The 16,225-nt window shown below is 43.4% G+C and overlaps 1 protein-coding gene across 2 annotated transcripts in view; it reads left to right on the top strand.

The window, feature by feature from the left end:
* Positions 1-16,225, top strand: part of LOC138755821 (cadherin-7-like) — a 176,362-nt gene that overhangs the window by 143,983 nt on the left and 16,154 nt on the right. Inside the window, exons 10-12 of one of the 2 annotated variants that reach the window (XM_069922500.1) lie at positions 5,223-5,343; positions 7,313-7,564; positions 10,878-11,531. In XM_069922500.1, the coding sequence (XP_069778601.1) occupies positions 5,223-5,343; positions 7,313-7,564; positions 10,878-11,365 (861 nt within the window). In that variant the 3' untranslated portion in view covers positions 11,366-11,531. Of the gene's footprint in view, positions 1-5,222; positions 5,344-7,312; positions 7,565-10,877; positions 11,532-16,225 lie in introns of those variants that run through there. The other variant, XM_069922499.1, reaches the window with a different exon arrangement.

The following is a 16,225-nucleotide window of genomic DNA, read 5'->3' as shown; positions in this document are numbered from 1 at the left end:
CAGTGAGGGAGATAGTGGAAATCCCTGCCTAGTTGATCTGCTTAATTCAAATTTGTTCGATACATTACCTTCACCAATGGTCCATTATATAAGGCTTTAATCCAATTAATATATTTTTCTGGTAGATTGAACCTCTGTAATATTTTGAATCAATAATTCCATTCTACCCTGTCAAAGGCTTTTTCTGCATCTAAAGGTACAGCCACTGTTGGCTTCTTATTTCCTTGAACTGCATGAATTAGATTAATAAATTTACAGACATTATCCACTGTTTGTCTTTTCTTAATAAATCCAGTTTGATCTTGTTTTACTATTTTTGGTACACAGTCGGCCAATCTGTTTGCTAATAATTTTACTATTATCTTATAATCTGAATTAAGTCGAGATATTGGTCTATATGATGCTGGTGTTAGTGGATCTTTGGTATTACTGTAATTATTGCTGTCTTACATGAATCTGGCAAGTTTTGTATTTCTTCTATCTGGTTCATTACTTCCAGGGGAGGAAGAATTAATAACTCTTTAAATATTTTTTAGAATTCAATTGGGAATCCATCCTCTCCAGGCGTTTTATTATTCGGCAGCTTTTTTAATATATCCTGTACTTTCACTATTTCAAATGGTTTTATCTGTTGGTTTTGCTCCTCTTCTTGCAATTTCGGCAGTTCAATTTTAGCTAAAAACTCTTCTATTTTATCATCTTTCCCCTTGTTCTCAGTTTGGTATAATTGTTCGTAAAATTCCTTAAAGTTCTCATCAATCTCCATTGGATTATATGTAATCTGTTTGTCCTTTTTCCTTGATGCCAGTATCGTTCTTTTAGCTTGTTCTGTTTTAAGTTGCCAGGCTAATATTTTTTTGTTTTTTCTCCTAGCTCATAATACTTTTGCTTTATTTTCATTATGTTCTTCTCCACCTTATACGTTTATAATGTTTTGTTTGTTTTTTTTGTCTGCCAATTCTCTTCTTTTTGTTACATCATCCCTTGTTGCTAATTCTTTTTCTGTACTTACTATCTCCCTTTCCAACTGTTCTATTTCCCAATTGTAGTCCTTTTTCATCTTAGTTACATAACTTATTATCTGCCCTCTAATGAAGACTTTAATTGCATCCCATAATATAAATTTGTCTTTCACTGATTCTGTATTTGTTTCAAAGTACATTTTAATTTGGCGTCAATAAATTCTCTAAATTCCTGCCTTTTAAGTAGCATGGAGTTTAACCTCCATCTATAAATTCTTGGTGGAATATCTCCCAGTTCTATTACTAATAACAGGGGTGAATGATCATAAAGAAATCTAGCTTTATATTCAGTTTTCCTAACTCTCCCTTGAATATGGGCCGACAATAAAAACACATCAATCCTTCAGTATGTTTTGTGCCTACTCGAATAATATGAATATTCCTTCTCCCTTGGGTGCTGCCTCCTCCACATATCCATAAGTTTCATTTCCTGGATTGATTTAACCATAAATTTGGCCATTTTATTCTTTTTGCTAGTCTTTTGTCCAGTTTTATCCAACATTGGATCCAAATTAAGATTAAAATCCCCTCCTATCAATATATATTCCCCTGCGTATCTACACTCTTCAAAAAAATAACTTGCATAAACTTTTGGTCCTCTTCATTAGGTGCATATATATTGATCAAATTCCAAAATTCTGAATATATCTGACACTTTATCATTACATACCTCCCTGGCGGATCTATTATTTCCTCCTCTATTTTGATTGGTACATTTTTATTAATTAATATAGCTACATCTCTGCCGTTACGTGCCCTACCCAGTCTCTCTTTAATTTACTATGTTCCACTTCAGTTAGATGCATTTCCTGCACAAATGCTATGCCTATTTTTTTCTTTTTTCATGAAATTTAATAGCCTTTTTCATTTAATTTGGTTATGTATTCCATTAATGTTTATAGTCATATAGTTCAACATGCCATCTCATATCTTGTTTAAACCTCATTTCTGCTTCCTCACCACCACTATCCCCTTTTCCCCATTTTCATCTCTCAGTGTTCCCTTTTTGAACTCAATGTCTGACAACACATTTAAAACATAAAAGACTTCAACAACTCCCACATCTAATATTCCTTTAACCCCAAATATCCCCCCCTCTCTGAATTGCCCCTTATCCCTTGCCGGGCAACCACAACTCCCCTCTCCATCTGGATTGCAAACCCGCTCACAAGCGTCAACTGATTTCGCAATTTCTCTCCCACCCAACCCCCTCCAGAAAAGACTTTTTTCTTCACATATAAGAAAGCTCACTCTCTTTCTTCACTCCTTACTTCCTTTCTTCCCTTTTCTTTCCCTTCTTTAGTTCTTACATATAAGGATGTAAAAATTATGTATATATATTTTTATCGCCGTTCTTCATTCTTGTTACATCTCTTCATCTCTCCTTCTGTCCTGCAGGCATTCTGCAAATTCTCGTGCTTCCTCCAGATCCAAGAACAATTTGTTTTGCTCCCCAGGGATAAATATTTTAAGCACAGCTGGATGTCTTAACATAAATTTATAACCTTTTTTTCCATAGAATCGATTTTGCTGTATTAAACTCCTTCCTCTTCTTTAAGAGTTCAAAACATGTCTGGGTAAAAAAAATATTTTTTGACCCTTGTATTCCAATGCTTTATTGTCTTCTCTAATTTTATTCCTTGCCTGCTCCAGTATATTTTCTCTTGTCATATATCTTAAAAATTTTACTAAAACGTATCTTGGTTTTTGCTGTGTCTGTGGTTTCGGAGCTAGTGTTCAGTGTGCCCTTTCTATTTCCACTCCTCCTTTCTGTCATTCCCAGGACCTTTGGGATCCATTCTCTTATAAATTCCTTCACATCTGTGCCTTCTTCATCTTCCTTTAGGCCCACTATTTTTATGTTGTTTCGCCTACTATAATTTTCCATCATATCAATTTTCTGAGCTAACAACTCCTGTGTTTCTTCAACTTTTTTATCACTTTCTTCCAAATTTTTTCTTATGTCTTTCACTTCCATTTCTGTTTCTCGTTCTTCCACATTTTCTAATCTTTTCCCTATTTCTGTCATGACCAGCTCTATTCTACTCATTTTTTCTTCTGTACTTTCATTTTTCTTTTCATTTCACTAAATTCTAATGTCAACCATTCTTTTAATGCTCTAATTTGTTCTTGATTTTTAAAAAATCTATATACTGTCCATTGGTTTTACCTTCTATTTCTCTGTGCAGATCTTGGTCTTCTTCTTCCTCTTCTTCTGTGTCTGTACCTGTGTTTGTGTCTTCTTCTTCTCTTCCTTGTATCTGTGTTTCTTCTGACTTTCCTGTTGAGTTGCTTGCCTCACTTTGCTGGGCTTCTTCTTGCTTGGCTTCTTGCTGTTGGTCTTCTTCTGGGCTACTCATCTGTTGGACCTCCTGTTGCTGCTCTTCTTTCCTATCGCTCCCTTTCCTGTCACTTTCCTCTTCTTCCAGCTGAGAGCCCTGGTGTCGGGCACCCCTCAGCTGATTGCGCTGTGTTTGCTCACTCCTCAGCTGGGCCCCCCTCCCGTCAGTGTTCTCCTTCTCCTTAGTGAGCACACTGCATATGAGTGACTCCTGACACATTCGCAGTTGCGCGGTTTTGTTTTGCTCAGAGAGTCATTTTTGCAGTCCAGCGGTCGGGGGGTCGTGACTCTGCGGGGTCTTCACCAACCTTGGAGAACGGGCTCTCTTCTCCATGACGGCTCCCTATTTCTTCATGCAGGTAAGGCCTTCCCATTTCTCTTCCGGCATCTTTTCTTCTTTTCCTGATATTTTTACTTTTTCCTTCTTGGATGCCATTTTCTTCTTTTCTCTACAACTTTATCTTTTATATGTTGTGCTTTGTGTTTCTTGAACTTTGCATTTTCTTCACTTTATTTCTTCTTTTCTGGAGAGGTCTGGTATTCTCCTACCAGCCACTACTCCATCACGTGACTCCTCCCCATCATTCTGAATTGTTGAAGAGGATCCCACAAAGGACATTGGCCAATAAGATCATGTTTAGAACATGCAATCTAGCAACAACTCTTATTTGAACAGTGTTGAGAAGAGAGACATGCGAACCCTTTGGAGTTCGTGTCCCAGTTTTCCAGGACTACCATTAAGCGCATATAAAATGGGGACACCCAGGGGTGTAATGCTAATTTTTGAGGTGCTAGAGCTCACCAAAAACAGTGACAAGGAGGTGCCTGGAGCAGCTCTCTGCCATGCCTGGAGTGTCGCACCAGTGCGCTCCGGCATCACTCTACCCCTACGTGTCCCTGTTTTCCGAGACTGGTTTTATACCCAACCGCCAGTTGGTTTGTACTGGAGTTCACCCATGGATTCAGTCCAGAGTATATATTATGAAAAGTTAATCCGATCAAGTGTGAGGTGATGCATTTTAGAAGGACAGACCAGAAGGCTGAGTGCAGGGTTAGTGGTTGGTTACTTAAGTATGTGGATGAACAGAATGACCTTGGGGTCCAAATCCATGCATCCCTCAAGGTCACCGCACAGGTTGATAGGATAGTTTAGAAGGGGTATGGGATGCTGGGATTCATTAATAGGGGGATTGAGTTCAAGAGTAGAGAGGTCATATTGCAACTCTCCAAATCTCTGGTGAATTTATCACCAGAGTATGGTGTTCAGTTCTGGTCACCTCATTATAGGAAGGGTGTGGAAGCTGTGGAGAAGGTGCAGAGGAGATTTACCAGGATGTTACCAGGATTGGAAAATAAGTCTTATGAGACAAGGTCCGCAGGTCTGGGACTTTTCTCTTTGGAGAGGAGAAGGATGAGAGGAGACTTAATAAAGGTCCACAAGATTATGAGAGGCATAGATAGGGTGGACGGCCAGCACTTGTTTCCCAGGGCAGGAATAGAAAACACCAGAGGACATATGTACAAAGTGAAGGGAGGGAAGTTTAGGGGAGACATCAGGGGTAAGTGCTTTACACAGAGAATTGTGCATACCTGGAATGCATTTCCAGGGATGGTGGTGGAAGTTGAAACATTTGGGGTGCTTAAGAGACTCTTAGGCAGGCACAGGGATGGAAGAGGGTTTAGAAATTTATTTTAATGGAATATATTGGTCAGCTCACCATCGAGGGCCAAGGGGCCTGTTCTGCACTGCAGTATTCTATATTCTCTGCCCAAGTCTAGATACCTTTCTGTCCAGTGCCTGGAATGCTATAAAGGGGTGTGTCCTAATCCAGCCTCATTTTGATTCTCTCCCATTTCAGCTCATCCAGACCATCAGCGCAGTGGACAGGGATGATCCTTTGGATGGACAGCACTTCCACTTCAGCCTGGCTGCAGATGCCACTCCCAGTAATCCCAATTTCACCATCAGAGATAATGGAGGTAGGATCCCGTGGGATCGCTGATGTCTCAGGCTTTCTGCGCTGCTCCCCGCCGAGCGTGAGATTGAACTGCAGATGCTAAGTGTGCTCCTGCCTGTGTTACAGACTTGCATTCTGCTTGGTTGGTAGTGGGGGGGGGGGGTGGAGGAGGAATAATTGTGATAGTTTTAACAGGCGAGATCATGCCATTACCTCAGAAGCAGCAATTAGATCTCCAGTCACACTTTGTGCCAGCAGACGCAAGACTGTTTCTGTCCTCGGGATCTTGTAGCTCTCTAAAATGCTCCAGAGAAACTATGAGCTCATTCCTCCTCTGTCAGTCCTGTGACATTTCTTTTCATTTACATCTGGCAGACTCACTCAAAGAACCACTTGGTGGGACAGAACATGAGGCCATGGACAGACATGTCAGCATGGGAGCGGGCTTTGGGATTGAAGTGGTTGCCAATGCGAGATCCCTGTCACGGATGTGGACAGAGAGAAGTGCTTAGCGAAGCGATCACTGAAATATCCCTTTTTGACCTGCTAAGTTTATGCAGCCTTGTCTGTGGACCTTGGTGTTTTACCTGTAATGTTTTGTGCTCTATTTCTTTCTCTTCATCCTTTCCTATCTTATCTCCTTCTGCATTTCTGTTTTCCTTTCTTTCATTTTACTTTATTTTTCCTACAGTCTGCCTAACTCTCTTTTTATTTTATTTTCTTCTTCCATGGTGACGGTGAATCGAGCAGAAGCCCAGACAATGTGCCTTTGGGAATGTCGAACAATTCACCCCCTGATAATCCCAGCAGAGGAGAACTCGAGCAGCAAGGGATGAACACAATGGTCCAGCTTCCTCTCCTTGGAGAGGGGCTGGAGGGGGGGAATAAACTCATTTTTGAAAATATGGTCAGAAAAATTCATTATCCAGAAGATAACACAACAATGCAGCATCTGATTCATCAGGTTTTACAGCATAGAAAGGTTGGCCCAACTTATCCATGTTGACCAAGTTATCTACCCAAGCAAGTCCCAGTTTCCGACATTCAGCACATATAACCTTTCATATCCATGTACTTGTGGAAATATCTTTTGAACCTTACCACTGTTCTCCCCCCCTCCCGTCCCTCCCCCCTCTCCCGTCCCTCCCTCCCCTCCCGTCCCTCCCCCGCCTCTCTCCCCCCTCTCTCTCCCCCAACCCCCGTCATACAACATCAAACAGGAATGACCTAGACATAATGCTCCATTGTATCATAACAAGTCATTCAATAGTAACCTGAGGGGAATATGTTGCCTGTTCATTGTACCACTTTCCCCATCCACACCTTCCAAGCATGAAAATTAAATTCTTTTCTTTGGCTTGGCTTCGCGGACGAAGATTTACAGAGGGGGTAAAAATCCACGTCAGCTGCAGGCTCGTTTGTGGCTGACAAGTCCGATGCGGGACAGGCAGACACGGTTGCAGCGGCTGCAGGGGAAAATTGGTTGGTTGGGGTTGGGTGTTGGGTTTTTCCTCCTTTACCTCACTGACAAGAGGTGGGCTCTGCGGTCTTCTTCAAAGGAGGTTGCTGCCCGCCAAACTGTGAGGCGCCAAGATGCACGGTTTGAGGCGATATCAGCCCACTGGCGGTGGTCAATGTGGCAGGCACCAAGAGATTTCTTTAGGCAGTCCTTGTACCTCTTCTTTGGTGCACCTCTGTCTCGGTGGCCAGTGGAGAGCTCGCCATATAACACGATCTTGGGAAGGCGATGGTCCTCCATTCTGGAGACGTGACCCATCCAGCGCAGCTGGATCTTCAGCAGCGTGGACTCGATGCTGTCGACCTCTGCCATCTCGAGTACTTAAGTAATTAAGTAATCGAGTAATTAAGGTCAAAATCACATACAGTGGGTGCCAGTCATGTTGGAGATCTCCCCTGCTCTGCATCAGCTCCTCATTTACCTCATTGATGTGTTCAACAAAGATTTTGTGTTTTTTGCCTTGCCCCGACAGATAATACAGCTGCTATTCTGACCCGAGCAGCTGGATTTAATCGACAAGAGCAAGCCGTTTACTTGCTGCCCATCCTGATTGAGGACAGTGGGACTCCCTCCTTGAGCAGCACTAACACCCTCACTGTCCTGGTGTGCAAATGCAGCAACAATGGGGTCGGTCAACTCTGCAATACGGATGCCTTCCTGCTGCCTGCTGGCCTTAGCACGGGAGCTCTCATAGCTGTGACAGTCTGCATTCTGTTGATAATAGGTGAGGACTCTCGCTGCCTTTCTGCATGTTGTACAAGCCAGGTTATAGGATGACTCTGTATCGGCTGACCCCAGATTTTCCACCTAAGGTTTTGAGCTATAACCCTTTGTACAGGACACCCCCCCTCCACCAAGTCTGGCACTGATCATGAAGTAATGCTGTCACAATATTTTAATACCAAATTACCCTATGAAGGTTTTAATTTTATTACCATGTTTTAAAATAAACCATTATCAGCTCCTGTAACAGGCCGTTCAAAGCCTGTACAGAGCTGATGGCAGTGGGTCTGGGCAGATGGACACCACAGTGGAGCGCTGAGACTTCAGTGGACGCACGTAGGTGGTCACCGCTGAACGGGCATTGTCTCTCAATGCGCAGGCATTCTTTTCGCGATCACGACTGCGTGGAGGTGGTTCAGGTTGTCAGCACAAGGAAGATGCGCCTGGGGCTGGACAGGGATACTTGCGTGGACGAGAGCTGGGTTGTCAGCATGAGGAAGGTGGTAGAGTGTGACCAGGACACTTGAATCGGATCTGGTGGGACTAGGGTAGGATATGGAGAGGGAGGGGGAATATGGCAGTGGTATTGAGACTTTACTGTCAAAGTTTGGACTTTAGACCCGGCATATAAAATGACCCAATTTTGAGGCAAGAATTTTAAGTTTTGGACCGTTCTATATACCGGCATATACCTCTACGTCAGCCATAAGGATTACATCAAGATGCAGCTAAAGTTATAAAATCCCTCTATGTCCAAGCAGTGATGAGAATGTAGAACTCGCTCTGCAGGGAGTGTTCAAGGACGATAACGTCTGCACATTTCAGGGGAGGTTGCACCCTGGACCAATGCTTGATTGAGACAAATATGGAATCAGGACCTGAATTTATTGTCATGAGCATGTCACAAAATTCGTTGTTTTGTGGCAGCGTCACAGGCGCCAATACCCCATGAATTAGATTTCAAAAAGAAATAAATAGTGCAAGAAGATAGGATCAAGTGAGTTCGTGTCTGTGGTTCATTGGTCATTCAGGAATCTGCTGGCAGCGGGGAAGAAGCTGTCCTTGTGCCGATAAGTGCTCACTTGAGGCTCCTATACCTCTTCTCTGATGGTAGCAGAGGGCATGACCTGATGGTGGAGGTCATTGAGGATAGAGGCCTCTTGTAGATGGCCTCGATGGAGTGGAGACTGATGCCCGTGATGTCGCAGGCTGAGTTAACAACTCTGAAGTGTTTTTTTTCTTGTCCTGTGCATTAGCACCTCCATACCAGACAGTAATGCAGCCAGACCATATGGAGAGGACATGAGTGCAGCAGAAAACCATACTCCATTGTGGTATTGAGAAGAGTATCAGGTTTAGTGGGTTCACGGAGAGACGAGTCTGGGTACAAGGGTTACAATCATATGGAACTTTTATTAACACACGAGAAACAAATGGAAGAACGTTAAACAATACTCCATAACTATTTCACTTAAGCAACGATATAAACATTCATTTCGGACCTAGGTTGGACTCTGACCGATACTCAACATGTTCACATACTTGAGTACACACTCTAAAACAGGAACTCTTCTTCACACCTAATTCCCTATCCCAGCGGGGATGCGGCTCTCTTTTAGTATTGATCTATCAGAATACTATGGCTCAGCTTCAGTGTACTGCACACCTTACCCAGTGATGTCCACAGTAGCGACCTGTCATGGAATGATGTTCGGTGCTTGGACCATGAGGCAGAGAGAAAGAAATGTGCTGTGCCTCAATGTTTTAGACAGTTCTGATCTTGGCGTCTAGACTACAATGACCCCAGATTATTTAAATTAGCCACCTGCAAGGTATGCATTAATGGTTGACCGGAGTCCAACTTTGATTGATAGGAGATACGACTTCTGAATAAGTTCTAGATGAGGAGGACACGTGACCATGAGCAATACACACATTGCAGACAGGCTGTGAGGCCACGTTTCCTCCACACATAACATCCATGAACATGTCCAGAACTAGCAAAGACTGGACCACTTCTTTCCCAGTGAATTCGCAAAAACCTAAAGCATGTGCAAAGGTAAATCGATTGCAATTTGTTTCCAGATCATCTCAAATCTCATCTGTTCAAAAGAACAATAGAACATTACAGCATGGAAAAGAGGTCTCTTCTGGTCATTTTTCTTCCTGGACCCACTGACCTGCACTGAGACCATATCCCTTCTATCCATTGACCTGTACAAAATTTTCTTTAATGTTAAAATTGAGCACGTGTTCACTACTTCAACCGACAGCTAGTGCCATACTTCCACTAATGATGATCCCCCTAAACTTTTCCCCTTTCACCCTAAACCCATGTCCTTTGGTTTGTATCTCACCTACCCTCAGTGGAAAAAAGCCTCCCTCTATTTACTCTGTCTGTCCCCCTCATAATTTTAAATACTTCTATCAAATCTCCCCTCATTCCTCGAATAAAGTCCTGACCTGTTTAACCTTTCCTTATAACTCAGTACCTGAGGTCCCAGCAACATCCTAGTAAATTTTTTCTGGACTCTTTCAATTTTATAAATATATTTGCTGTAGTTAGGTGACTAAAACTCTAGGCAATACTCCAAATTTGACCTCACCATAACATTCCAACTCCTATACTCAATACCTTGACATACGAAGGACAATATGTGAAAAGCCCTCTTTACAACCCTATCCACCTGTGACACCACTTTCAGGGAATTATGTATCTGTATTCCCAGATCCCTCTGCTCTACCGCACTCCTCAGTACCCGACAATTTACTGTATGTTTCAAGTCTATCTACAACATTTGTTTCTGGTGTTGCATCAAGTTATCATCAATAGGCCAGTTATACTTTTTACTTAAAGAAATTTAGACATTGCTTGAGATGTTATTCGTGTCAAAACATCCCATGCCGTGCAAAGGATTCTTCAGGCTAAGTGGTTATCATTTTTATCACAGTTAACATTTCTTACAAGCATAATTATTGAGTACAGGACAATAATAGGAAGAACGGTCAATTAGCACCCAGGAAGAGGAGTTCATTCAAGAACCTGATGCCTTTGGGGAAGAAATTATCTTTGTTTGTTCACTCTTTCATACTTCTAAGCCTTCTTCCTTCAGAAGGAGGGAGCAGAGAGAATACCCAGGGTGTGATGACTCCTTCAGTCCATTGGCTGTCTTTCCTAGGGAGCGGGAGATACCTGTGTAGCCGCAGCAAAGCAAGAATTTCAGTGCATCTCTACATTGTACTTCAGTAGGCAACAATATATTCTCATTGTGCCTCACTCAAGCCTTTGTTTTTCCTTTTGGTTTCCTCCTCAGCAATTGCCCTCCTCCTCCTAACCCTTAGACAGCACAAGAAGGAGCCTCACTTTGCCGATGAAGTAGACGACATCCGCGAAAACATCGTCAGGTACGACGACGAAGGGGGCGGCGAAGAGGACACTCACGCTTTCAGCATGGCCGCCTTGAGGGAGCCCCATGTTCGGCGACCGGCCAAGATTCGGGAAGACGCAGCATCTGAAGTGCGGTCAATGTACAGACGGTCACTGGCATTGGGGTTGGACGCCGCTGTCTTCCGAGAGTTCATCCAGGACAGGCTGAAGGAAGCTGACATGGACCCCTCTGCTCTTCCGTTTGACTCCCTGCAGAGCTACGTGTTAGAGGGGAGCTGCTCCACCGCAGGATCCCTGAGTTCCATGTCTTCGCTTGCCTCGGGCTCCGACCCACCTTATGATTACCTCAGAGAGTGGGGACCCCGATTCAGTAAGCTGGCAGAGTTGTATGGGGATTGTGAGGCAGGTTCATGAGAAGGGAATGGGTGCTAAATATCTCAGCCCGCCATCGCCTCATTCACCTGCGCTGTTACCTGTTGGAAATCTCTGCTACAGGCGCAGGCAAGGATTAGAAGCACAGGTGCAAATGCGTCTGGCTCAGGTAGGACAATTGGCTGGCAGGGATGATTTGGGCTGAAGGGCCTCTATCTGTGCTGTATAACTCTCTGAGTCAATGACATTCTGAACAAAAATAATAATTCTACCCCATTTAATCATTGGAAAATTATTTCCCTTTCAATGTTTTGTGTCATTCTTGTTGTGAACAGAGAAATATACCAGTCTGACTGTTAAAACAGGCAGAGTTCCATTTGAATCTGTTGAGAAGGCAGCACTGGTAAAGTCTCTCTTCGCAATTCGTTCTCACCTGTCACAGATTTGGGAGATCACAAACTAAAGATTAAATGAAGCGCTGACACTCAGAATCTTCCTCCTAGGATAAGAATATCAAATACTGGAGGACAGGCATTTCAGGTAAGAGAGAGATGCGCGAGGCAAGTTTTTTTTTAGTACAGAGAGTGGAAGAGGTGGCCAGGAGGAGCAGTGGAAGCAGATACAATGGTAGTGTTTAAGAGGTATCCAGATTGACACATGACGAGGAAGAGGGTGGAGGGATGTGGACCTGATGCAAGCAGCGGAGTTTTAGTTCAATTTGGACATCATGTTCATCACAGACTCATGGGTCAAAGGGTCTGTTCTTGTGCTGGGCGCCTGGAATTCATTGCCGGAGTGGGTGGGGTGGGGGACGGGGGGGAATAGGGACACTTAAAAGACAGGTACATGGATGTAAATGAAAAATAGAGGGCAGGCTTAGATGGTTGTAGAGTAGGTTTACAACATCTTGGGCCGACAAGCCTGTACTGTGCTGTTATGTTGTATGTTCTAAATGGAATTTGTAGGCCTTGATGTTTTGAGCACCAAAAAGATTTTAAAGAGAGGGAGGCAGAGACGGTGGAAGAAGGTGGGGAGGTGGTTTTCAACGAAAGCCGGTGAAGTCGATATTAATGCCAACCAGTTGGAGGGTGCTCAGACAGAAGATGAGGTGTGGCTCCTCCAATTTGCAGGCGGTCCCAGTCTGAAAGGGCATGAGACCAGGGACAGACAAGCCAGTAAGGGAATGGGATGGGGAATTGAAAGGCGTGTCCTCTTGGAGCTCCACGCTATAGCGACAGACGCAACAGAGCTGGGATGCTCAACAAAGCAATCAGCCTTTCAAATGGTGAGAACCTTGGATGGTTATGACTCCCTTCACGACGTTAGGATGTCCTGAAACACTTTACAGCCGTAAGATGTTTTTATAGTTGTGAGTCAGTGTGCAAGGGTAGGAAATTTGATGGCTAATAGTCACTCACTGCAAGCTCCTGGGAGCAACAATGTGAAAATAACAGGTTGATCATTTTTATGATTTGAGGAGAGGGATAGATATTCACCAGGAGGCCAGGCAGAACAGCCATTCACTGCCTTAAAATAGAACCACGAGGTCATTTAGCCTCACCAGAAAGAGCAGGCAGGCCTTTGCCGTCACTCATTTCTGAAAGGCGACAGTTGATGTGACACCACGGTCCCAGACTGCACTCTGCGTTCTGCATTCCCTCGAAGGGGATTTGAGCCCTCCACCTCCCGACCGCAAGGTAAAAAATCTCCCAGCTCAGCCGCAGAGTTTCTCTGTTCCCCCTGGAGCAGTTCTGCGCTCATTCAGCGAGACGGAATGCGTTCCATTTTGGTCTCCCTCGTGCATTAGTGGCCTGTCTTGCAGGATGTGAAGCAAAACGGGCTCAGTGTCAAACCAATCTCCCAAGCGCTCTCCTGACTGCACCTTTGAGACAGCTGTAATTTACCAGTGATTAGTAATACTGATGTGAGTTTATCAATGTCTGGGCAAGAAACAGTGCGAATATTGAGCAAGTTCATTTTACCAACTGCTCTCACAATTAATAGGGAAAGATTATTCATCCCAGAGCTCCAATGATCAAAATACTCTTTTTTTTTGGTGACCGATTTAATTTTATCACTCTCTTATTACAGTTCGTTCATGCAAAGGAAACAAACTCTCACCATTTAATGCAGATTCTCCGCATTAAGTAGCACAAAACACAAAAAATGTCCTGCGATTCTGTGATATTGGCTCACCTTGCTCTTTAGTCTCCCTCCTTTTCTCACTCTGGGAGTGGGGAGACATTAGGGTTCGGGTTTGAATCCCGCGCTGTCCGTAAGGAGTTTGCACGTTCTCCCCGTGTCTGCATGGGTTTTCTCTGGGGGCTCCGGTTTCCTCCCTCCATTCCAAAACGTACTGGGGGGATAGGTTACTGGAGTGTAAGTTCGGCAGTGTGGACTCATGGGGCGAAATGGCCTGTTACCTTGTTGTATGTCAAAATATAAGGTCGCCTCAGTTTTACCTTATCGCAGACAACCCTGCTCTGTAACTTTAAAAGAAACTTTTTCTCTCCTTCCTGACCAAGTCCCTTTGAGCTGCTTCTCTCCCCACGGTTTGCTGGTTGACTTGTGTATTCACAGCACTTCCTGCCTTTGTGTAACCAGAGAACGTGACAGCACTGAAAAAAAAACACCCTTCAGTTTTGGTCACCTCCCTATCAGGATCAATATTAATAAGATAGAAAGAGCGCAGAAAAGATTTACGAGGATGTTGCTGGGACTTCAGGAACTGATTTACAGAGAAAGATTGAATAGCTTAGGACTTTATTCCCTGGAGAGTAGAAGAAGGAGGGAAGATTTGATGAGAGGTGTACAAAATTATGAGGGGTTGAGATAATGTTAATGCGAGGAGGTTTTTTCCACTGAGATTGGGTGAGGCAAAAACTAGAGGACATGGGTTAAGGGTGAAAGACGAGAACATATGGTGGAACCTCATCGCTCAGAGAGTGGTGAGATTGCGGAACAAGCTGTGGACCAAGGGACTTGGTCAGGAAGGAGAGAAAAAGATTCTTTTAAAGTTACAGAGCAGGGTTGTCTCTGATAAGGTAAAACTGAGGCAACCATATATTTTGACATACAACAAGATAATAGGTCATTTCGCCTCATGAGTCCACACTGCCGAACTTACACTCCAGTAACCTGTGCCCCCAGTACGTTTAGGAATGATGGGAGGAAACGGGAGCCCCCAGAGAAAACCCATGCAGACACGGGGAGAACGTGCAAACTCCTTACGGACAGCGCGGGATTCAAACCCTAACCCTAATATCTCCCCTCTCCCAGAGTGAGAAAAGGAGGGAGACTAAAGAGCAAGGTGAGCCAATATCACAGAATCGCAGGACATTTTTTGTGTTTTGTGCTACTTAATGCGGAAAATCTGCATTAAATGGTGAGAGTTTGTTTCCTTTGCATGAAAGAACTGTAATAAGAGAGTGATAAAATTAAATCAGTCACCAAAAAAAAAGAGTATTTTGATCATTGGAGCTCTGGGATGAATAATCTTTCCCTATTAATTGTGAGAATCCAGGCTCCATTTTGACATTTAAGAAAAACGGGAATGGGAAGGGTGTGCAGGGCTATGGTCCCAGTGCAGGTCAATGAAGTCAGGGCCTCAGTTCTAGGGAGATTGGCTGAGAGAGAGGAGACTTACAGGGAACCTTCGAATGGTAATTGAATGGGTCCATGCGCTGGCATAGGCAGGATGGGATAAATGGTCTTCTTCTGTATCCAGACTGTCAAAATCGATCCAGGATTGTATGCTTCAGTCTCACTCTTCCCATTCCAGTGGTTCTGTCAAGCCTGTCCAATCTTTCTCACAAGACTCTATTGCTTTGATAGTTTGTCCAATAAACATTCTCTGGATAGGCAGTATGGTTAGCCTCGCAGTTAGTCAACATTATTACAGAGACCCAGGGACCCAGGTTCGAATCTGGGGCTCTCTGTTCTCCCCACGTCTAAGTGGGTTTCCTCCGAGGGCTCCAGTTTCCTCCCACCCTTTGAAACATACAGATATTGTTGGTTTATTGATGCAATTTGGGAGCCAGGCTTGTGGGCCAGAAGAGCCTATTAACGCGCTGTAAGTCTCAATTTAAAATGTTTCCAGTGCACTCTTTGTTTCCTGAAATGACCTGATCAATCCCCAAAATAATTGGAGCACAGACTGTCAACTTTTACATTCAATTTCCCTGCCAATTGACGTCAACGTTCTGTTAGCTTTTCTAATTACTGTTTCTACAAACTAGCCTTTGAGTTGGTTAGAAGGTTCATTTTTTGCTGCAAACTAGCCTTTGAGTTGGTTAGAAGGTTCATTTTTTTCTGCAAACTAGCCTTTGAGTTGGTTAGAAGGTTCATTTTTTTTCTGCAAATAGCCTTTGAGTTGGTTAGAAGGTTCTTTTTTTTTCTGCAAACTAGCCTTTGAGTTGATTAGAAGGTTCATTTTTTTTCTGCAAACTAGCCTTTGAGTTGGTTAGAAGGTTCTTTTTTTTCTGCAAACTAGCCTTTGAGTTGGTTAGAAGGTTCATTTTTTTTCTGCAAACTAGCCTTTGAGTTGGTTAGAAGGTTCATTTTTTTTCTGCAAACTAGCCTTTGAGTTGGTTAGAAGGTTCATTTTTTTTCTGCAAACTAGCCTTTGAGTTGGTTAGAAGGTTCTTTTTTTTTCTGCAAACTAGCCTTTGAGATGGTTAGAAGGTTCATTTTTTTCTGCAAATAGCCTTTGAGTTGGTTGGAAGGTTCATTTTTTTTCTGCAAACTAGCCTTTGAGTTGGTTAGAAGGTTCATTTTTTTTCTGCAAACTAGCCTTTGAGTTGGTTAGAAGGTTCATTTTTTTTCTGCAAACTAGCCTTTGAGATGGTTAGAAGGTTCATTTTTTTCTGCAAATAGCCTTTGAGTTGGTTAGAAGGTTCACTT

The sequence above is a fragment of the Narcine bancroftii genome, chromosome 2 (assembly GCF_036971445.1).
Source record: "Narcine bancroftii isolate sNarBan1 chromosome 2, sNarBan1.hap1, whole genome shotgun sequence".
NCBI lineage: Eukaryota > Metazoa > Chordata > Chondrichthyes > Torpediniformes > Narcinidae > Narcine > Narcine bancroftii.
This window is presented reverse-complemented; position numbering and strand designations above follow the sequence as displayed.